Raw genomic sequence first — 25,276 nt, forward strand, 5'->3', positions numbered from 1 at the left:
CTCTAGTTTTAAGTCCCTTTGTAATGTATGTCTTATAAATTCCTCTCTAATACTCTAGTTTTAATTGCCGGTAAATATTGAGCAATATCTCGCAAAATACCGCCGCGTAGCATTTGCTAATTCTCACTCACTGTTTGTAAGCTTTAGATAGTACCCGTTAATTACCACGATCTTGTAAGTTCCACCGTGATTCCTTCCACTTATCTCTATCATTTTCGAGAAAGAAATATAACTTTGATATTAACACTTGATTCGCTAAATCTTATTGAATAATTAATTGTCAATAATTTAATATTGAAATAACGAAGAATTTCTTCTCAGCTGATGTAATTTGCTGCTAGCAGTACGCGATACTCATCACAATGTCGTTCTTACCTGGCATTTTGCCTGGAGACCTTATCCCGACGAAATTCCAAAAGCGCCTGTTGTAGTCTGGCGTTCAGAATAGAGGCGAGTCTCCTCGCGATGGATTCCTTGCTGCACAGAGCCGCATGGCACCTTAATTCGGGCCTCAATCTGCGACCCTCGTGCCTGTATACCCAGACGAAGAGTCGCGGATGCGAAACTGGGGCCGTGCAGTAAGTGACACGGTGAGCCCAGTACTCGGTGAGACCGTGATCCTTCGTGGTCGCGGTCAGACCGCCGTTTGTTATCGTCAGTCTCATGGAGACGTCGGGCCTGCTGCTAGTCATATAGTTTCGCCACAAGGTCGATACAGGCTTCTCAACGCAGCCTTCACCTGCGGAAGAATTGAGATTCTTAAACGTCTAGAATTGTTACATGACGCTAGGGTTTTATATATAATTATCAAAAGTCGTCTAGAAGTTTTCAATATTTTGTAAAATTTTAACGCAGAATCGTTTGGATTATTTTGTGCAGAAAAAATTAAACTATAATATTTTCTCAAGAGATCTTTTTATAAATAATATCATATTACTAGTTCAAAGAGTACAATCGAAAATGTCATACGGAACTGTCGGTTCAACAAAAATATGTATCTCATTTTAGGATTTATCACCTAAGTGTGTACGGTATACGCGCATGCTTATGTGCAGCTATGTATTACGACATTTTTGTCGCGATTAAGCATACGGATGAGATAGAGCTTCGCGTTTCATGTTCTCCGCGGTATATTCTGACTTTCGATACAGTTCGATTCGCCGCTACGCGCCGATTTGGATCGCGTTACCAATTTAGAAATACAGGAAACGCAAGTACAGTTACTTAGCAGAGTTCGAAAGCGAGCTGAGCCGACAGGCGAAATAGGAAGGGAGGAATAAAGAAAGAGAGAGAGAGAGAGAGGAAAGGAGAGAGGGAAGCAGGGAGAAAAGTGCAGGCAAGAAAAAAGAAAAAGGAGAGAGACGGCGATGTGAGATAGATATGCAATGCTGGAATATTTTACACAAAAAAAAGGGGGGGGATTCCTCGTGCAAATTTAAAAGCGGTTCTCATTATCGATGTAAATATAAACGATCCACTATTTATACTCTAATTAGCACGACAGTGATAAATTTAAATCTAGTCCAGACGGATAAACATGATATTGAAAGATTTTTTTTTCATCGCGTTCAAGGTAGATTTCGTCCTCGCCAATCTTTTCGGACACAGTCTGATACATATACGACATACACCATAAAGTTCTTGAATAATTATAAATATAAGAGGTGAACTATGATTTATTTGCCAGTGAATAAATTAATTCGATTAATAATTGCGAACGTTTATACGGATCTTATCTCTGACTATACGTCATATCGGACGAATTGCCTTGTCGGTCAAGATCGATAATCGTTACACGATTGACGACAAAGCGGCGATTTTCTGAAGCAACAAAAAATTCCTTGGCATTTTATGCAACGTCTTAGATCAGTCATTATGCAAATAGCGTGCTACGCGCGTAATTTCTCAACGTCACCGGCTGCTTTTAATTTATATATAGAATGCTTGATAAAAAATGACAGGCTTGAAAGCTTGATAACGATTTTGAAAAAAAAAACATAGATAAAAAAACAAGACGAGTAAGATGATTAAAAGCTTATACTTATGCAATTAATTAAGAAATATAAACAAACTTTAATTAACCGGTTAAAAATTTCATCACAAATATAAAAAAATGTATTCTAGTCTTACTACCATTTTATAAATATTCCATAGAATGACCTCCATCAAACTTTAAGCTTAAAGAAAGCAGCGTTATCAAAAATTATTTATTCTGTAAATTTTACATTAATCATCTATTAGATATATGTTAATTACACCTGTGTCAAAACATTGACGCTATAATGAAATAATGTTATTTTGCGATTACTTAAGATTGTTAAATAGTTAGAAAAAACATAATATATCTCTGAAATCTTTTGTATGCGTGATTAAACAATTATAAAAAAAATGTGCGTATGCAAAAAATGATATAATTAAATAATAAAGGATATAATTATATATATAGGAGAAAGCGCATTTAAATCAATAAAACTAGCTAAGAAATATTATTCATAAATTTTTAATATCTTTATAATCATAATATATTTATAATTCAGCAAATACAAATGATTGCTATTAATGCAATAAGTACTCTCTAGATAATAAATAAAAAAAACGAGTATATCATATATCAGTGCTTCGCACGAGATTGATATAGATAGAGAGGAATGACATGGAATTTAGCTCATGCGTATTTATTGAATTCCGCGTGCTTGTCTAGGAAAGATCCTGTGATCCGAGCCAGATGACTAAGGCGTGCACTTTAGTAGCATTTAAACGGTGCATTTGCGTCTTCGAAGCGACGCGATAGATTGGACATCGGTCGAAGAGACGAGATATCTCTTTGAATCCGACGAATTATTATTATTCTAAAAAAGATATAATTCGCCTGTGTCATGCGATTTCGCAAATCGTCCGTGATACCTACGCGGATCTTCAAGCGAATCCACGCTATTTATTGAAAAAGATAATCGCGCGAGTTCGTCCTCCTTTCTTTCTCGTTTTCATCTTTCTGCGGGAAATAAATATTAAGACGTAAGCGATATATAAATCTGATGCTTTTCTCGCGTCTATTAGCGCTAAGTAATCGTAACATGATTCCACTTGCTGAATATCTCGGAAGAAAAAAAAGATAAGCCGTATCTGTCATTTCAAATGAACGTCAAGAGAAAGCATGCGTGTCTACGCAAATCGAGATCTGCGCGCCGCAATCGAGCTGTGACCGACTACCCGGAAAAAAAAGGGCATGAAATCGAATGCAAATGAACCGCGGATAACAATGATGGTTCTATGCATGCCTGGCTAATTTGCGTATAGGAAGCCTCATACATTCTCAGTGGAACAACATTTTATTCCGAGCGTGTCCGGAGAAAGTGCGCGCGCGGGGAGATCCGATAAAAGCGATCCTTCGCCGCAGGTGAAACGCCAGCGGTCTATTGGCGTGCCGAGAAGTCTTTTTCGATTGCAACATTGTTTTGAAAAAATGAAAGGCTTCACGGATGAAGGAGCAAAATGAGAAGAGAAGAAAATCCGTGAAGAAAATCTCGATCTCTTTATTCAATTCTACGTGGATTTTTTTTCAAAAGTAGCTTGTAACATACACGTTGTATTTTTATTTAACGAATGTCTTTTAAATCCCAACAAATAATTTTGAGGGTCATATATAAGTTGTCCGCTTGTAACATAAAAGAATACCCGGTAAATGTGTTAAAACAAACTAGCGAAAATTCGTATTCCATGACGAGTCGAGCGCGAATATTGCGATCGAGTTATCGCGAACGAAAAAGCAGGCGGTCTGGAACGACGCGGAACAGGAAGCGATGGCGAGAAAAGTACCAAGAGATTGTCACCGCCAAATTATAACGTTAACACGTCACATATTCGATATTAAAGGTAACGCTGCAATCGACCGTTAATTTTTCCTCCGTTAACCGCTGTCATGCGTATCGGTTCTCATGCATTTTGTCACGAATTTCGCGAAAATTCGCGCATCGCAGAACGCCACGAAACTTTCCACGAGAAAATAGCATTGGCATCGCATGACAAGACCGAATGTCGCGTGCGGTCAGACGATGAATAACGTTACATAGATGTAGGGTAAACGGTGCAATAATAACGGAGCCCCCTTTTAAACGAAGTAAATCATTAGAAACTTTAACACTCTTGAGCAAATAATTTTCATATATCACTTCTACGTTTAATTACTCAATGAATTATATATCTTTGCACTGTGCATATTTTTTCCATACATTTAATTTTGGTTCATAAATATCGATCTAGGAATAAATATTTCAGTACTTTTTATTTATAATTTTGGAAATTGTCAATGCTCGAAATGTCTATTAAAATTAATACAATGTTTTAAATATTTTATTTATTTGGAAAAAAAGCACAAAAGAAGATATTTTTCTCACGGAGAGAAATATAATCTTATCCCCATCGAATGGTTGTTATAACCAATAATAATGATAAATAGTCCTGTATGTTCGCGAATATATCATTTTCAAAAAACGCGTGTCAATCATTTTGTAATAAAAAGAGGAAATACCATTTTTATATAACGCGCGATATAAAATTGTGCAAGAATACATTAAAATTATTACGATAATTCAGTATTAATAGAAAAATAGTCTTGGAATGATTTATTAGTGTGTGTGACTCTGTTTAAGATGCAAGCGGAGTCTCTTATATAATTACGTAATACGAAATGCTCTAGAAGCTTATTCGGGAGGAAGTTTTAAAAATATAATAATTTAACGACACACACATATAGCAAAACTTCAAAGTTTACAACTTTAGCGTGACTGCGCGTCACATTTTTCTTTCATTGATGTTTTTCATTTCATCGCCGACGTTTATCGCAAGCTTTTTACGAGCACTTCCTGACTTTTGCGGTTTTCACAAAATTGCTTGTGTCTTTGGACATAATTTTAAATTGAAAAGCAGTTGCAACGTGCTATATTTACGAACTTTGCATAATTTTTCTTTATAGAAGCTAAAGATTATTTATATATGGAAGGAAGTAATATTCTAATAATTTCTGCAGTTATATAAAAATCAAATTAGTATGTAAATTTCATCCCTTTCTAAAAAAGGCATGAAACCTCGAACTCGAATATATCAAAGTGTTGAAGCCTCTTTTCCGCGATCCTGATATTGGCTGTCCCGCTTGTGCGCTGCGACTTGCTTCATTCGTGTTATTTGCAACTGTCAAATCATGCAAATTTTTATAGTTTGACAATTTGTGAAAGAAAAAGTTAAAGTTAGGAAAGAAAAGTTAAAAAAATTGGAAAACGTCCATAAATAAAAGCGCGCGCGCCTGTGTTGTTCTATTTATAATAAAAAAGAAGTGTGATAAATTATATATTTGCAGTTACTATTTTATTTATTAAATCATGATAAATATGATCAATACGAAAGATATACCAAATGCGAAAAATCAATTTTATATGCAAATACATAAATGCATTTATGCGAAATATAAAGATAATAACAAAAAGTTAAATTATTATTTTCGAAATAAAATACATAATTTCAAAATTCTTATTACAGATTTTCAGGATCAAATATTTCTATCCTTACAAATATTGTAGTTTTTGAAGTATCTATATTACATGTATACGACATGTATAATGCTATCGTATTTTTTGAATTTTCTTTTCATAAATTAAGACACCATTATAAAATAAAATCTGCTTGAAATTAAATAAAAGTTACGATTTTAATTCTATTTATAAATTCAAGATTTAAATTTCAGTGTAAATTTACTTTGGCTGATTAACGATCGGGTTCACATTGTGTAATAATCTTAACCAACGGCGAACAATAAAAGCAAACATACAAAAAAAAAAACATCTATGTGAGACTCGCTAATTAATACTCGCTGTTAACTTCACAGAAATAAACAAGTGGATAATTAATGAAAAGCGAAACACGTCTTAAAGTTTCTAGAATGTAATATCGTGAGTAAAAACGAGGATGCCGGTTTCGCGCTCTCCTGGTATAATTCGCAGCTTATTATCAGATATGTAGAATTGCGCAACTTGTCAGAGATGCTTATTACTTTTCAATATCACGATCGAATGTAAATTGAACACATAGTAGTGTAAATCGCATGATTGGGAAAAAAAAAGAAAAGAAAAAGAAAATCGGCGTCTGCTACATCAAGAGATAAAATAAAAATATGTCCTCGCAGAAACTATAAAAATAAAACGGTATGGTAAGCAATATTTTTTAGCGTTTTTTATATGACATTGATCTCATAAGAGTGCAAAATTAATGATTTTAATTTTAATCCTTCGCTTCCATCAAGACTTTCGTTCCCAAGGATTTTTATAATCGTAGATATTTCCTTTCTTTATTTATCATAATAAAAAATATGTACATTTAATTTTAAAATCATGCGATATTTTATTGCGTTTCTTGCATGTAATTTAAGTTATGAATAATTAATTTATTACATAAATCGTAAAATTTTTTTAAATTAAATAATATTTAAAGAACACAAAAACACAAACCTCACCAAAAAAACACCATTTTTATTTTCTATAAATTTATTTTAAATTTTTTAAGATCATTATTTAAACATGTAATTTTTTAAAAATAGACATGACAGTAAGAAAGTATGAAAATAAATTATTTCGGACAGTTTGACGAAGTCATAAAATATTCTTGAATAAAATCCGCATTATATAGCATGTATAGTTTTTATATACAATACAAACATCTCATGAAAAATTCAGATATTTTTTTCAGTAAATAAGCACTCTGTGTTAAAGAAGAATAATTTTAGCTGTATCGCTCGTATGTTTTGTCATCTATATGTTTTCCTTTTCAAACTACGTCTTTTTTTCGGCTCTATGTAAGCTAAAAATGCATGGAGGATAAAACCTCGTGCGTATTATTTTAGAAGGTGACGCCGAAGGTCGACGAGAACAAGTTCGAGGCAAAACTGGAAATCATAGCGCGAATTCGATGAAGGACCAGCAGCACAGAGAGCGGAGCTTTCTTAATAATTTTTTATTTCTCGAATCGCGAGACCTCGACACGGTAAGACCGTTAGCCTTCCAAAGCTAAATTATAAACGTGTATCTGTATATACGTGCGTCTGTCTATTGCATAGAACGGCATTCCGGAATATAATGTTAATCGAGATTAAAAGCTTATGTCTTTCTTGGATTTTAGATCAAATTTGAATACTCTTCAAATATACTTAAATCATTTTATATATAATATATTTGGATTTAAATAGGTTACAATTTTAAGTAAATACATATATAATAATATATGTAATACATTGTAGTACATATGTAATACATTGCAGTAAACTATATTTTGATTGTACAATATATCAATGAAAACGACAGTAGAGCAACTTTTGTTATCAGTCAAAGATAACTTAAATTTCTCATGCAGTTCGAATCTAAAAAAGCGACATAAAACTAATCTTTATTTTTTTAAATAGTCACATCTATAAAAGAAATCTCTGTGTTTTATATATTGCTATTATAAAACTAATTTTTCTCTTATGTGTCTTATTAGATTGAATTGATTCACTCATTGCAACATACTGCAACGTTAATCGTTATAATCTGATAAGAATCTCATGCGCTTGTGTCTCACAATAAGAGGAGAGAAATAAATTTCAAAAATTGATAAAAATGATTTTTTACAACATGTGTTATTAAAAAATCGATATACTGATTTTATCATCATGTCGATCTAACTGATTTTCGACTGGAAATTCCGTATTTTGTTTTTAGATCCCCTTCTCGTATCAGTTCCAAGCTGATTAAAGATATAAACATGACGCATTAAACCTGCCGCGATAAAGAGTTAAGGCTATTTATAGTCCATGTTCATGCCACTATTTGGCACTAATTGTAAGTAAAATTATCATTCTAATACCACACGTTTCTGCTATTTTAAGAAAAAGATCCTTGAATATCTGCGTATAATTACACAAAAACTTTCAAGAATAATATTCTAATAATCAGGATTATTATATTATTTGTGATATAAATTCTTTAATTTTAAAATGCATATATTCTCATAAAGCACATACGATTTAAAAAGAAAGATACATCGAAGCTACACAGAAAATAGTTTGAATATCTCTAAAGTTTCTTAATTTTCTTATTATCGTATTTAATTACGATAATAATTACGATTGATGATAAATGTTATATATGTATGTACCAATCAGTACAAATATTCAATCAGCTATGTGTACCTATTTTACATCATCCGATTTTTAAGGCGCAACATTAAATACAATCAATCGATCCCGGTTAGAGCCACTAATATATATTATAATGTACGATCGCTATTCGCTATTCGCTATGTAACATACATCGCCAAATGGCAACATTTCGCATACCGGCTTACCTCGAGGAACAATTATGAATTAATTAATCGTCGAATAGGCGTCAGCGAATAAGCCGTACCGTAATAATGGCACTGTCGACGACGATTAAAAGGCCGTGGTGAAAAGATGACGTAGAGAGAAAGTCAGGGGCCTTATGCCGTGTATACGCCTATGTCCGGTCATTGCACTACATAATTCCTTCTCCTTTTTAACTTGGCGCGCGATGATGATCGCTCTACAATCATGTTAGTGCTCGGAATTTCATCGAATTGCTTTCCGTTTATTGTTGCGATCGTATTTCGGCCGTGATCGACCGTTTTCAGAGTGCTCGTGCACGGAGCAAACCGGAAGACCGTGTCGTTTTGCCCGCAACATGGAGGGAACGTGAGAGAGAAGGTCACAACACGTGCCGCCTTCGTTATCACAAAAGTCGCGTTTTCGGAAATCGCAACTTTCTCACTAGCGTTAATACCTCGGCAAACTTGAAACTGGTTTTTGTTTAGCAAAAATTCGACGGAGGAATTTGCCGAGAAGGTGTGATATCCTTTCAAATCTTAAGATTAAATAATTGATTAAATCTTTATTAAATATTTCTTCTTAATTAAATTTCAATTCATCATTACATAAATCTTGATTAAATCGTATCTTTTTTAAGAAATACGATAAATAAAGCTATAAATATAAAGCGCATCTGCTGAATCAGCTATTGCGTTTGTGAACAGATAACGAAATCTTATTTTCCGACCAGAATTTTAAGTGGTCTTTGTTGCAAAATAATTTTTTTTTTTATCTCTATATATTATCTCTTTTGAATCTCTCAAATTTTCTTTAATTATTAAAATATTGATTAGCAATGCATACGTATCGTATTCGTGATAAAACCTTGACATTCGCGAAAAAAGATGTAACAAGATTTCAAATTAATCAAAAATTCATATCGTTTTGAAGATAAATTTCTCGACTGGGGAGAAAAGATTTATGCGAGAGGGCAATTTAACGCAGTGACAACGAGAAGGGTGAGACCCGTGTGCGATAAACGCTCGACCAATACGGAATTAATGATGACCCTGTTGCTTGTTAATCTACCGGCAAGAAGTATCGCGCACTTCCGGTTGATCATTTTGCACCAAGGCTGTATGATCGAGAGAACGCATGCATGTACGCGATCTATCTATCGTATATATCTATTGTTTTTAATTGCCGTTTATCTGAAGACGTAATTACCAATGACGAATACCGTCTGTATAAACGCTGATTTAATTTTTCTATCATTCCGATAACTCGATTGAATGGCGATAAAAGCCTCGATAATTGATGAGATATCGATTGCTAATTTTTGCAAATAATAAAAAATTGCTCCAATTTATATTAATGTTTATACATAAGTAACAATTCCACAAACTCTACTTTTAGTTTAGTATAACTACATCGGAGAAAAATTTAAGAAATTTATAGTTTTAATTAATTATGCAATATTCGTATGATTAATGAAAAGATGGTTTTTTTCATATAGATATATTATTTGTTATAAATGATAAATTATTTATTACTGTTTAAACAATAATTATTATATGAGCATACGTGAATATTTGTGTGAGTATTTGAGCTAATAATAAGATAAATTCTATATCTCTCTACCATTTGTCTCTCTTTTTTTGGCGATTAAACATATATGCAAATTATTTACTTTAACTTTATAGATATATCATTTTTTTTCAACTTATCTAAATGTATTAAAATTTGTTGGTATTTATGACAAATTAAAAGAGTTATTGAAGACTTTTAATGTCTATGATTTTAATAATTTAATTTTTAAATTATTAAAAAATTGTAGGCATTGAAAATTTTCACACACACACACACACACACACACACACACATACACACAGTATTCTCTCAATTTATCACATACACAAACATATTTTAATATATATATATTTAGATAAGTTAAAAAAAAGAAAATAAATGACATATGTACGAATTTAAAATAAATAGTTTGCATATATGACGTCTGGTTAAATGGTTTATAAGAAGTAATATATCTATCAAAAAATCGTCTTTTCATTAATAAGAATGTTGGATAATATAATTAATTAAAAATATAAATTTCTTAAATTTATATTTATCACCTAAGTAGTTATACTAAATTAGAAGTTTGCAAAAATGACTTTTTTATATGTTATAAATCTAAATGTATTCGTTTCATATTGTAAGAAAATTTTTTTCTTTGAATTTTTTAGATGTATTGTTTGTAAATATTTTTTATAGAATAGAATAATTTTTTGTTCCTTCATGTAAATTTAAATAGCTTAAGAGCGTAATCCTTATAAAATAATGTTTAATTATTTATTTCATATATGTACAATTTCATTAATAAATATTGAAATATTAACAATATATTAAATTTTAATATAAAAAAAATAAAAATTATATATTTTTAAATATTAAAAACACATATTAATTTTTGATACAAAAGATAAAAATTGCTTTATTAAAATACCAAATTAAATACCACAACGTAAGTTTTGGTATCCATTAATTAAAAGTTTATCTCTCTCATTCGTATAATAAAATTATAAAATATAATTTGTAGTGACAAATGTAATTTCATAAAATCAAAGTTTCACTCACCCTTGGCCCATCCGGTCAACACATTCCCGAGATATGCAACCTTGTATGAGGGATCATACTCAGTTATCGATACGTTGCCTCTGTGTCGTCTCCAGAGTCGACCCAGTCCTCTCTTCAAGGATCTCAGTGTCCTCTGACCGAATTCCTTGCTCGCGCCAGCTGGTTGCACAGTGCTATCGTTCTCATCGATAGGATCCGCAACGACATCACCCATCGTCTTCATCTTTGCGTTTTTCTCACCCGCGGAGAATTTCGCCTCGATTTTCGCGTTCGTTTTGAGTTCGCGTAAAAAAATTCTTTCTCGGCCGAATCACCACACTACATCGTGTCACTGCTTCTTCGCTGTGTTTTATCGTACGATGTCGGAGAAGAGATAAATCTTTTACTTGTCTGGCCAAGATAGATAGAAGAGAGCTGTCTCGAGACTCCCGACTGGTGTCAGCGATCGAGGGAGATTGCAAAACTCGAATAAATTGTCGGCACTTTAAGCGACTGCTGATCACTTAGACAAAAACTGTCTGTCATTCGCCGTTTTCAAGGCTGTTGTTTTCCCCTATCGTTGCTCGCGCATGCGTGGAAAAATCGCAGCTTCGTTCTTTCGTGTAACCCCGCGTGTCATCTTCTTTTCTTCCGCGAATGTTACTGCGTGTTCTTCTTGTCCGCCGGCGAGATTCACGATACGTCTCTGAAATAAAACAGATGATCGTTGACATAAGATCGATTTGTTCTACGCAAAATCAATCAGTGATACCGCTCAACCTAATATACGTGCTATATTTTTTCGAATATAATAGATTCAACCAGAAAAAAATATGCGAAATTTGTAATTCGCGAAAGTAGGTTGAAATAGATCGATTGAAATTTATTGAATCTCGATCAAACTCATATATAATTCAATATGATCTTGAATATGTTGATTTTTTTAATGCTATCAAATATGTGGTAACTAATTCGATTTTTGCGAAACTTGTTGGAATCATTATTCAATAAATAAATATCAAATATCCTTTAAAAAACTTTCTTGCATACGTACTCTTTTATTTTTTCGCAGATCTTCAATTACATGAAAAAATACAAATTAGTATGTGGCAGAAATAAATTAGCGTACAATATAATTGAAGCTAAAGATATTTATTTTGCGCAAATGAATTATCTCCAAAAGAAATTATTAAATTAGAACTCGATGTATAAAAGCTTCTGATGTCCATTTTTAATGATCGTTATATCTTTATGACTTTAAAAAAATTTGTTTAAAATTTCTTAAAATTCATCTTTGATTCGCAATAACATCATGAAAATGTCTGAAAAGTTCCGAGGCCAAGTGTTTAAATATAATAAAAGAATATTAGCGTTGCCTCACATAAAAAGGCAAATACTGACTATTAATTTTATCGCCTCGAACGAAAGGTCAATTCTTTATGAAAGAAATAATAAAAAAAAAAAAAAAAAAAAAAAAAACCAATTCTTATAGGAAAGTTGCCCAATTTAAAATTGTACAAAAATACTCTTTTGTTTATATAATAATAAAATAATATAAAAAAGAAAAGGAGAACAAGAGAAAATATCTTTACATCGTTCACAATGGATCTCTAGAATTTAGGAAATCAAGAAAGTTGTTTTCAAATGTTTAAAAAGATTCACTGATAAAAAAAACATCGGTGAGCAAGATTGTCTACTCAAATCATATAAAGCAAGTCTCTGAAAATTGCTTGATCTTTCAGGATATTTTTTTGTTCAAGATTCCAAGTAAAGAGAATATTTTACAGATCTTTTGGTGTGTGTTTGCACCTTTTTAGAAGAAATTTTTTTATTGTATGCATTTTCGAATGATTTCCACTATACAAAGCAAAAATAGAGCCATTTAAGTTGTATGAACATAGACAGATATATATTTATAATATATTTTAAACGCATAATTTTCGCAACTTGGCTTATCGATAAAATACTGATAGATTAAGATATAAAAACAAAATTATTCAAGATAGAATTTTTTCAAAAATGTCCCAAGTTCCAGTAAAATTCTATGACAATTCCTTGATTTTTCTATAGATTGTAAACTTGTTAAAATAAACAAAAGAAATTCGTAAACAAAAAAAATTCTTAAGAAATCCAAATTTTCCATATTTTTCCAAGGAATAGACACCCTGATGAAGGAAACCAACGAGGGAAAAAAAAAAAAAAAAAAAAAAAAAAAAAAAAAAAAAAAGTAATAAATTCTACTTGAATTGCGAAAAATCGAAATTGCTGTTGTCATAAAAAAAACAAGATAATACGAAGGTACTAGTAATTTTTTTTCCCTGTGAAGAAAAACACGTAATTATTAGCTAACTATTAATGTGACGCTGCCAATCGATATCAAATTAGTTTTTTCCGGCATGTTTCGTGCAAGTATATTATACGTAACCAATATCAACAAAAAACAAAATTGCGCGTTCTTTGAAAGAAATTGTGCCAACATGTAAAATTACTTTTCATATGCAACGCGCGATGGTACTTACATATACATACAACTCGCGTTGATAAGAATTTAAACGAGAACGAAAAGCAAACTTACGGTTTTGTGCCTTTTTAGTACAAGGCTATTGCATACTACGCTTGTTTTAAGACTGTACAATACGAGATATAGTGAATACGCGCGTTTGTCCAATTAATTTATCTCAACGGAAATTACGGTTTTCACCGGAAGTTTTGCCGGTCGGACTACCGCGAGATTTCTCAATCTCCGCCAAAATTCGTTTAACGCTGACATTCGTTTGCACAATAAGTGCAATATTTCGTTTAACAATAAGACTTGAGACACGTACATAAAACAAAGATACCATTTGCATAATACACACAGTATAAATTATATAGAAATCACATAAAACAAATATTCTATTTTTTTTTCCCAAACACTCAATTATTTGACCGTTAGAGTTAGTATTAAAAAAATTGATCGTGACTACGAATTCAGTTTTCTGTTAGAGAACTATTTCGCGCACTGCTGGAGCATAGCGGTCGGTTGCCTCAACATTGCGAAAGAACATTGCGAGAGAAGCATTTCCGGACTCGTATAAAAGATTTCTTTACCTCTTCCAAGAGATGCGTCTTTCTAAATTGCTTCCTAAAATTGTCTATCATTATTCGCTAAATACCTCGTATTATCGCGCTATGTTGTTTATGAACATGTCTCATAATTGAAACATGTGCGTCGAGCGCGAATAATCGCTTTTGTATAACCGGCATAGTTATGCAGTGGCAGGTGGACTTTTGTTATGACGTTTAAATGTTATGACTTACCGCGCTTCTTGCTAGATAACGTGAAAGATAAAAATTGCGCACTTTCCCTTAAACCGATCGCACACGAATCTCTCTTCTTCGTTATAAATATGTACAATTAGAAAAATAATTTTTCAACATAAAAAATATCTTTTTAAAAAAATTCATTGAAGAATATTAAACGCTTTCAATCTTCACGAAATTACTTCTGAGATTTGTTGCGTATCAACGTATCGACTTCTGTGATATAGATATCAATTAGTTACATAACGAATTGTATAACGCGTTGAGAAAAAAAAATAATATATCTCACTCGTACTAATAGCGACTGTATTCTTTCGCTTATATTATCTATTGAAATTTAATCATTCGTATTCAGTCACTAACCTTGAAATTTAGCGAAAAAATTTTTGACATATATGTAACAAATAAATCACAATAATTATTTCTTTTCCCAAGTAGAATTTCTCAATTAAGAAGTATGAATCTCTAGTTTGCGAAATAAGCGAATTTCCTTCAATGCATAGATACAAACTTATATCAACAATTTTTATTTTGCGTTGAAATGCATATGAAAAACATGTGTGATTATCACGGTCATTATTTGAATTTTTATGTTCAAGACATCATAATCTTGATGCATAAAAAAGTGACAGATATAACTATCACAATAGTATAAAGACAAGTATGTTTATACTATTATAATGTACGTCTTATTTAAATGTATGTTTAATGGGGTTGTGTAAGTGTTATGTAATTAAGCAAATAACAAATCGTTCTATGAATGACAAAAAAAATAGAAGATTATCTTTTTTTTTTTTTTTTTTTTTTTTTGTGAAATATATGGTGTATTTTTTATATTATATATGTGTATAAAACTTTTAGATAGAACATCATAAAATTAATATTTGCTTTAAAATCTAGAGAATTGAAATCCGAGGAAAGTACATTTTGTCATCGTATTTTTTACGATTAAAAGAATCTCAAGATTCGTAATTCCGTAAAAAGAATCCACAAAGCAAATGAGAATATCGTGTAGAGCATCTTGAAATATCCCGAGGATAAATTTAAAAATAGTAGATTTACATCTACGTAAGAGTGAATAAGTATGCCTCATACGGAGAGTAAGTGATTTATTAGAAATAAATCACCACAGATTTATTGCTTGTTTGTCGTTATTGTCGCTATAACTGGAAATGCTTACGATCTCAGGAAAGACAAACGATGCAAAAAACCTTTCGTTTAGTTCACATTTTTCAGCGTCATCATCATAGCCTTGAAAATCGAGTTACGTTGAGACTGATTGGTCGTATTAATTGCTGATTTCCCATGTATTTAGTTACAAATGCAACACATTTTTTTTTCTATTGCGCGATACGCAGTTTGATAATTTCTGCCAATAAAAAAAAAGAAAAAGAAAAAGAAACAAGACACTGGATAAGACACTCTAATAATGATGATCGATCTCGCTTCCTCGCGCGATTCTCAATCGCGGAGACGTTTAACCCGTGCAGGTATTTAACCCTGATGTCGGCATGCACGTGCATCAATTAGAATCTCGCAAACAACTCAAGGCCAGTCAAGCTGAACTTTATAGTGAAGCTATAGATAAGAACCATAATTTTTTTTTTTATAATATAAATAAACATTTTTTATTATAATTGTGAAACTGCAAATCCCAGTTAATTTATATATAAACAGAACTAAATAAATTTATTTAGACAGAAATCAAAATGTTCTAAGGCTGTATCATAAATAAAAACGGCATAATAAATTACTTTATTTCAGCCTTTAAACTAAAAGTAAATTAATTAAATTATTAAATATTTTATAATAATAAATAATATATAAATTTATTACAATAAAATTAAAATACACACACAAAGGAAACATAATTATTTGTTGATATTCGTGATTTCATTTTGTTATCGTGTCATTAAATCACATGGTACTAAATCTCTCGAGCGTTATGCAAAAAATTGCAAGAAATTTAAAATATATCTTACTAGAGAACTCAATAAAGATAATTCACACTGTTACGTAATCCTGGCATTTTGAAAGATTTTATTATTGCTAATTATCACTACTCATAATTGATCATCTTTATATTCATCATCCTTTATAGGAATATTATACAAGTCACTATTATTGCTGCAATGACATAAGAAATATGGAAAAGATGGCTACACTGTGCACGTACAATCCTTTATTTGCTAATTGGTCTTTTCTGATATATATGCAAAAATATAAATAGAACAGAAAAGCAGACTAACGGAATATTCCGCTGACATGTGAACAAACGAGCAAGAAATCGTTTAAATTTAATATTTCGTAGCTTGATCCTAATATTTGCAATCACTCAGAATAATTATTTATTGATCGAACTGCTGTTTATTAAAGGTTATCGTGGAATTTTTTCTTTTTATCGATAAAATAAGTATTTATCTCAGTTAATCCACAGATTTATGCGTGTTTCGCACATAAATATATTCTCGTGTTTTTTGCACAGCTCGATTCACAGAATTCTTCAAAAATTTGGATCATGGAAATGAGATCATGGAATAATCTGATATAAATATATGTTTTTTCTTCGTTTTTGTAACGCCAGTAACATATCCTTTTTTTTCATTAAAAAAAAAAAAAAAAAATTAACACGAGAAAAAATTAATAAGAATCGGCACATTACGCATTCATATTTAATTCATAATTCATTAATTTACTTATTCATATATGAAAATTTTATAAAACACATGTAATATGCGTACGCTGCGCATATCATATCAATTGAACGTTACATATATTCGTGATGCAATCACAGATTTGTCGAATCTTTGAGCGCGAAACTGTTAAAAGAAATATGTTTTACAAACACACGGTACAATATGATTATCCGCTCAAATGTCACGAAATTACATACAACTCGATCGTATCTGAAGCTTCCCCGTTCATATATGATGATAAACAAAGATCTTTCGAAATAATTTAAAATATGTTCCCCAAATTTACAATTCGCCGTATGTAAATTTTTCGATTACTTGCTGAACGGATTTCTGCGTAATAAACAAGAATTGAATCGAAGGTCGTATTGTGTCATAATATTATAATTATCAACGTTAATTATCTTGGCAATTAATTCTAAAAAAAATCATAAAATTGATCAAGAGTGAGAAAAAAAAACGGGTAAATCGCATCTAGATAATAATCAGGAAGATATATGATTATAAAGTATTATTATTTTGCAGAGTAAGTGTCAGATGTTGAATGTTTTTAGTATGCAAGGAAAATGATGTAATAGCCGATAGTTTTTCTTTCGTCTTCTGCATTATTTATGCTTTTTTATTTAGGTTGACATTCTTTACAAAAATCTTTGAAGCAGATTCGTGAATTCAGGTGATCTAAAACGTACGAAGAATTTAGGAATATACTTGACATTATGAGAAATATGTCAGAGAGTCAAAGCTAATATAAAGCCATTGTGTAAAGCAATTTTGTTGTTATAATGGAGCAGTGTTGACAATCAAGTCAAAATTAGCGAAGCAAGGTAAAGGAGCAATCATATCTTTATCGATATAAATGTAGCTTTTTTAAAAAGATCACTTTTTAATATGCACTGAGATATGTTAGTTATAAAAATCGAATGCAAGATATGTAATGATACAAAGATACAATGATCAATTTTTCACGATCCTCGTTTGTAGATTGTATTGTGATGAATGTAATTAATGCGATTTTTTTCTTTGTTCCTATATTATATTCAATGATGAAGTGCCGAAGAGTTAAAGACGAAAGCTAAGATTAAAGTTGACAAAATCAATCACACTAGAATAGAATTGACAAAACATTCTAACGCATGTTGCATTCCATGTCCGATTAATATTATCGATGACTTTACATATTGTTTGATAATGTCCTCTATAATACTTTCGCACGTGTTCGTAACTGTCATCATTATATTTATCATTCTAAACCATCATTATATCTAGATATAAATATTTTCTATCCAATTAGAAGCAATTTATATATGCGTAGGTATTATCAATGATGAAAAGGCGATAAGTAATCTATACATCGAAAATTTAAACAGTTATTTCGCATATTTTATTAAAACTGATTATGTTACATAAATTTTTATAAAACAAAAAACAATCAACATAAAATATTTTTTACATATTTTTAGGATTAAAAATTTCCAATTTTTATCTCTTTTAAATTTCTCGGAACAAGATTCCAGTTTCAATTTTTATATAAGAAGTTTTACAATTGTCTGTGTATAAACTGTAATATTCTTGGATGTCTTATCGTTTATATTTTTAATAATTGCATAAAAATAAATAATATAATAATAAAATTATCGAAAAAATAAATAATAATTGATTCACACTGTCACAGTTCGTCTTATAAGCTGCGATGCCGTGTATAAATTGTAATATTCAATATTTGTGATTCCGCTAGATATTACGCTGCTCTTTTTCCACATTTTTTTATTATGTCACCAGTATATATATGTACACATTTGACGAAATCTCACGATCTTTGTCGAATGTCAATGCAGCGAGGGCCACTTAATATCTCTCCTGTCGCAAAAATGGCTCAACTCACGGGCGAATGAACGAAAGAGAAAGAATCGCAGACTGAGCTAGTGAAACGGAAGAATAAAAAGAAAGAGAGATGGGAAAAGAAAAGACATTTTCGCCGTCTGTAATATTATAGTTGCGGTGAGTCGCGAGACAACGACTTGCGGGAAAAAAACGCGCAGAGAAGAGAGAAAAGAAATGGAGCATGTCTCTAACAACGTCGTATCGTCCCACAATTGTATGCTAAGACGATACCCTCGCGACGGTATATGTATATCGCACTCAACACTTCGCGGGAACTGATTTCTAAACGCTGTCTGCCATAGGATCATGAGTGTTGCGAAATATGACTTACGATTGCGAAATTAACGTCAATGACTCGCGGGCAGGGAGTCACGACTTTTCCGACCGTACGGAATCGTGAGAACCGTTCTATTAAATACGCATCTTCCCTCTAATAAGAATTGCACTCCCGATATGATATATGGTATGTTATATAATGATTTGATATGTTAATTTAATTTTAAATCTTAATATTTTTATTATTTGTTTCTTTTTTTATTTATATTCAAAATTAGTTATATATAATACATATCAATTATTTTTTTTTTAAGGAATAAAGAGAAAAAACTTTATATGTAAGTAAAAAAATAATTGTTAAAAATCAATGCGTGCGTATGTGTGACGTCAGACTCCTCTTTCATAACAAAGACGAACGGAAGAAAAATCTTTTAAAGATCAAATATTCGACACAAATACTCGAAGAACAACATTACTGACAATATTATTTCGATATTATTTTGAACTATGCTAAACTATGTATTAGGATTTTAAAATATTTTCGCTATTTTTTTAATTATATTTACGCAGATGGTAATATCGACTTCAATATGTCACCAATTAATAACGATGAATAAAATTCGCTTGCAAAAATTATCGTAAGCAAAGTATCGAGATCTTTTAATATATATCATGAGTGATACAAAAGGAGCGGAGTAAACGGTGCATCGACGGATGTAATAAAAAAGCGAGTAGGGATACTCTTGTAACGGGCATTCTCGGACCCGTTGGAAGGCCGTTGACTCCGCAAAACTTTCGCCGGCGCTTTCATGTAAAGCAGATACAAAGACAATCTCTAGACATTTGAAGAAAAAAGAAAAAAAAACCATCGTCATTGCAATCGGTGTCCTTCCGATAAGAATACGCAAATTTTCTCCGTTGAAAAATCGTCGTCTCTCGTATTCTTTTTATTATCGATATAAATTAGCACTCTCTATATGTAATAACCATGAAGACTATTAAATACTCATGGTTGAATTAAAATTTTTAATTCACATCGAGAATCAAAATCGCATTATTTTTCACTCATATATCGAAATATTAATTTATTTAAATTGATATTATTACAATTATTATAAATATGGTATATAATTGCATTCAAATATTACAATATTACATACGGTTCACGATATACGGATCGCTTCACTTGTCTGATCCGGGACATTGTTCCGGCATTGGATCTACGCGAATTATAGAAAGTAACGGAAATAAACAGATGAAGAGAAGATCGCAATCACGTTTGTGAATCCGATCCGAGCAATAGCTCGCAACTCGTTTGGCATCGTAAAAGTAAACGTCAACCATGCCAACTCCATAAAGCTACTAAAAGCCAGCCATCGTCTTCGTTCCGCTGTTTGCTTCTCGATACCAGCAGAAATATACCTTCATCGCGTAGACGTAGCCGCGTTGTAAAACCGCCACGCGATGCGGTGAATATAAAATTCGAAAAACACTTTTTACGCGGCATTAAACGCGGGTCCCCGATCGGCGACTACCCTCGACCATCTTGCATCTTCCCAGACAAGGAAGAGCGAGAAAATGTGGCTTCTTCGCGGTCTCCCGCATGTCCCGGGAGACTTTCTCACGCGAAAAGGCGTCGTATACATTTGTAATATTCCGAATATATCCGTATTTCTTTCTCTCCTGACGCCGGTGAGCACGGCGGCCGGCGGATCCTAATTGCGATCTCTTACGACCACCGCCTACGAGTAACCGCAGTCATTTAAATTTGTGTCATTATATTCCGCGTGTGCGAGACGAATTAGAGAGATCTTCAGTGAGGGAAAAGGGGAGGAAGGACAGTGAAATCCGGATAGATTCTCGGCGAAAAACTCCATTCCTTTCGGGAAAGGAGATATAACAATGACCGACGTGTCTCACGGATATCACTCAATTGATTTAACATTGCGAGACATTCACTTTCGCAATGTAATGACTAATTACAAGATAAAAAGAGACATTAAGTTATCCTAATCATTATTATTCTGAATTATTATTTCTGCACATTTTCTTTGTTACTTATTTGAAATTTTCTCTTGGCATCGATTGTTATCATCTTGAATTATTTTTTGTACATAATTAATAATGGTGTCGCGTGATATTAATAATTGAACTTTGAATCTATCTTTATATCTCTTTATGCCTTTCGCAATTTTCTTTCGACTATTTTCCATAGTACTGTGCTGCAAAATTTACGTTTAAAATTCCGAATAGTCCGCGCACATATAATTATTTAAACATGTTTTATTTAACGGTGTAATTTACCGTGCAAAGCGGATACTTCAGAAATATGTTTCATAACGAAAGCCATAAAATGATAGCAAGGAAGAAAGCTGGTATTTATGAAATTGCAATATCAACACAAAAGCCGTAGGAAGCATTCCCGATGCGGTTAACATGAATGAATTTGCATTTACAATAGAGTCGCACACATTAAGAATGATGCGCTATGCTTCCACTATATCAGCATAATTACTTTATAATTATCTTTCCTGCAATGCGTTACGTAAATGCGTAAATTGACTGACATGCCGCTTAAACGAAATAAGAATCTGTATTTTTTCGCAATTTTATTTATCTTCATTCCTCTATCATTTTTTGTCCTCGATCATCGTAAATAACAAGAACGAGGAAACTCCGACTAAAATAAACACAACAACTACTTTTTTTTATATATTTTGAAACTTTAAATAAGAATAATAAAAACAAATTTAACATCGAATTATTGAGGAACGTGACATTTACGAATGTTTTAACGTAGTCGGGATAAATTTAACAATTTATTTCGGTTGAGTTCGATTCCATCAAAAATAAAGAGTATTATAAGACTATAACTTCAGTATTATTCTTAGGAAGATATATGTGTTACCAGGCAAAATTGATTTGGATAACAATGAAAAAAAGACAACCATATAAGTTCTGATGAAATAATCCTTTATAAATATTGCCTTTACTTGTGAAAAATATGAATATATTTTTCGTTTGTGTTGTTTTATAGAAATTCGTTTCCATATATTTGTTCACCTTCGATCGTTTGCACAAGAAGTATTGATAACTTGATGTCCTTGTTCGAAAAAAAATCGACTTCGAATTCTGCAGATAAAATACAGTATAAAATACGGAAAAGAGAATACGTATACACATATATATTGTGTGTATATTAACCCGATTAATCTGCGCAGTAACGACGACCTAAAGACGATCCGTGTGGAGTCAAGGATCTAAAGATGTATGTACGTAACGTTATCGCTTTCAACGACCTGAATTCATAGCGGATCGCATACACGATCAATGCCGACATGAGGAACTGTATCGGTGTAGACCACGAAAAAAAAAATTGCCAACCACTTTCTACAACGTCCCAGTTGTATAGCCGTGTGATTGCATTTCGACGCGTTTACCACACAGAGATCACGCCATGTTCGCGATCATCGCCTCACCCACCAACTGTATCATCATTATCGTTGTCGAATAGAACGATTGACCGACCGACCGACCGACCGACCGACCGACCGCGCATCAAGAATTCGAGAGACGAAAAATACATTCGCCAGAAGCATTAACATTCAACATCATTGCTATAGGTCTATAGGTATACAAAATATTCCGTCGATCATCCATTCGCAACGACCGAGTGATAAATAAAATGTCAAATCTGAATGCTAAACATGTGCGAATGGGAACGCTAAAAAGCCAAGGTCGATTTTTTAAATACAAATATCTGACCGCCGTCGGATAAAACTATGAAGAAATCGCCGTACGCATAATCTCGAAGCTCATTAAAAATTCTGGCTTTTTTGGTAGGTCTATTTTTCTTTACTTTATTTCTTTTCTTTTCCGAACTCTGGCATTCCGCGTGAAATTACACGCTCGCGTATAGGACGACGACGATCGTCGATGATTATAAGTGTCCCTTAGCGTAGCTAGCAGGATAAACGCAGTCGAGATTGTGAGAAAAACGGAAACGTCCTTCTCGTCACGAAACTCCATCACCACTGCCGCTTCGCGCAATATCTTTGCTTTAACTTAGCTTCCTATCCTTGAACCTCGGAGAAGAGATGAAGTAGGTACAATACACACACACACACACACACACACACACATATATATATATATAGAAAGAGAGAGAGAGAGAGAGAGAGAGAGATGGGTGTGGCTGGCGTATCGGCGCCCGGTTGCGGCGGTACGAAAGAAACGGCGAATGTCAAGTGTGTCACGCGAGTGAAATGTTTGCTTGCATTTTGCGGTGCAGTTTATTGCGGCGCGCGCGATTGTATGCCAATCCCGACTTTGTGTATGCGCGAGTGGCTTCGGAAGCGATTACGGGTACAGGGCCTGTTGCTGCTGCTGTAACCTGTCGCGATGTTGGTCGTCGCATGCAAGGCGACGCGTTTTATTGGTGCTAATACGTCGTCTACTGAAAGGACTGCTTGCGAGAGTCGTTAAGCGACAGATTGACCAAACTTGCATACCGGTAATCGAGCAAGCGCTTTTTCTATGCGTCTTCTAGAGGAAGGTCGTGAGAGGTAATCATACAAGGATATTATTACAAGAATAAACTTGGAAAACGCGATATATATATATATATGTGTGTGTGTGTGTGTGTGTGTGTGTGTGTGTGTGTGTGTGTGTGTGTGTGTGTGTGTGTGTGTGTACATATATCAATTTTAAAATATAAAGCCATACGATTAATTTGAATAAATATCTTTTTATATACATATAAAATTAATTAATAATGCTGCATATTCTGTATTATAAAATGATGAACAAATCAGAATAAAAAGAAATATATAGAATGTACAATTTATGTTTGACATTTTTACATTATATTGTACATATATTATACGTCCTGATTGTCGAAAAACGGCTAGAACGAGAAATCGATCGTTCGAATTCCACAAGAGTTAAAGTATGTTGAAGAGAACAGAAGAGCAATTAGATCGAGTCTAGTAGTAAAAATATTTGTGAAAAAATATTTGTCAAACAGAATTTTAATCGAAAAAAAAAAAACGAACAAAGCGCAACGACGAATATTAAAAAGAAGATGCTAACCACGTGACTAAACTCACTTAATACTTTTCCGGTCACCACCTGCATCTGCAAGAAACCCTAGTCGCATTTCCTTACTCATTGTTTTCGCACCTGACAGGAAGACGACAAAAAAAAAAAAAAAAGCATCCACTTATCTCGCATAACAATCACATCTTATATATTTTATATAACATTCCGTTTGAAAAAGTAAATAATCTGTCATAATTCAAAAATCCATCATCGAAAATCTAAATCATTCGAACTCAAATATCTAAAAAGGTATTCAAATCTTAAAAAAAAAAAACCATATTCCATAATGCACGCATGAAAATATAATCCGCGCAAGAGAAGCAGGATTAGCCATTTGACAGAGCTTCTTTTCTACTACGGGAAATATTCCATTTCTGTAAAAGATATGACAGCGAAAATGCGAGATCCGTGATTTATGCGATAGGTTCGTCTCTATCTAAATAATAATGCCTATAATTGGCTAATCATATTCCATAAGATAACCGCGCGAGCACAGAGAACTCGTTACGCTCAACATTGACATAGGTCGGAATAAATTGAAGGGCATAATGTCATGCAAACCGCGAGCACATGGCGCGATCGGAAAGATCCATAATTCAACGTTTTGTTTGAGCGTCGTCACTCGGATTACTTATATATTTCTTTGCATGCAATTTCCAACTACGTAAATTCTATCTTTAAACAGAAACTTTAACCGGACGTTATATCGAAATAATCGCTCAATATATCAAGGGTTACTGGGGTAAGTCTTGATAATAAAAACGATAAGAAATATAATTTCTTGTCGTTTATTATATTTTTTGTGTGATGTGTATTATCCTCATAAATCCTAAAAACTGTTGCCGCTGCGAATGTCAATATGTTCCAAATTCTCTCTTTAAAAAGTCAAAGAGTGATTTAATTTTTATACATGCACTCTGTGTGTTATCATTTCTCGATTAAATTTGTCGGTTATCGCAATGAATTACGATCAGAAGTATAATTAATCACTAATGAGTCTTTTCAATTTTTTATGACAATGTGGAATATTATTTTTATTCCAGAAGAATCCGATGTAAATCGAGAG

The 25,276-nt window shown here is 32.5% G+C and overlaps 1 protein-coding gene across 2 annotated transcripts in view; it reads right to left on the reverse strand.

Annotated features, from left to right (window-relative positions):
* LOC138931768 (DNA ligase 1) overlaps positions 1-25,276 on the reverse strand; it is a 45,864-nt gene that overhangs the window by 5,538 nt on the left and 15,050 nt on the right. For both annotated transcript variants that reach the window (XM_070292861.1, XM_070292860.1), the window contains exons 2-3: positions 10,979-11,663; positions 376-739 (exon numbers count right to left, since the gene is read on the reverse strand). In XM_070292861.1, the coding sequence (XP_070148962.1) occupies positions 376-739; positions 10,979-11,201 (587 nt within the window). In that variant the 5' untranslated portion in view covers positions 11,202-11,663. The remainder of the gene's footprint in view (positions 1-375; positions 740-10,978; positions 11,664-25,276) is intronic.

The sequence above is a fragment of the Polyergus mexicanus genome, unplaced genomic scaffold (genome assembly GCF_030449975.1).
Source record: "Polyergus mexicanus isolate NDT 795.1 unplaced genomic scaffold, iyPolMexi1.0 SCAF_3, whole genome shotgun sequence".
NCBI lineage: Eukaryota > Metazoa > Arthropoda > Insecta > Hymenoptera > Formicidae > Polyergus > Polyergus mexicanus.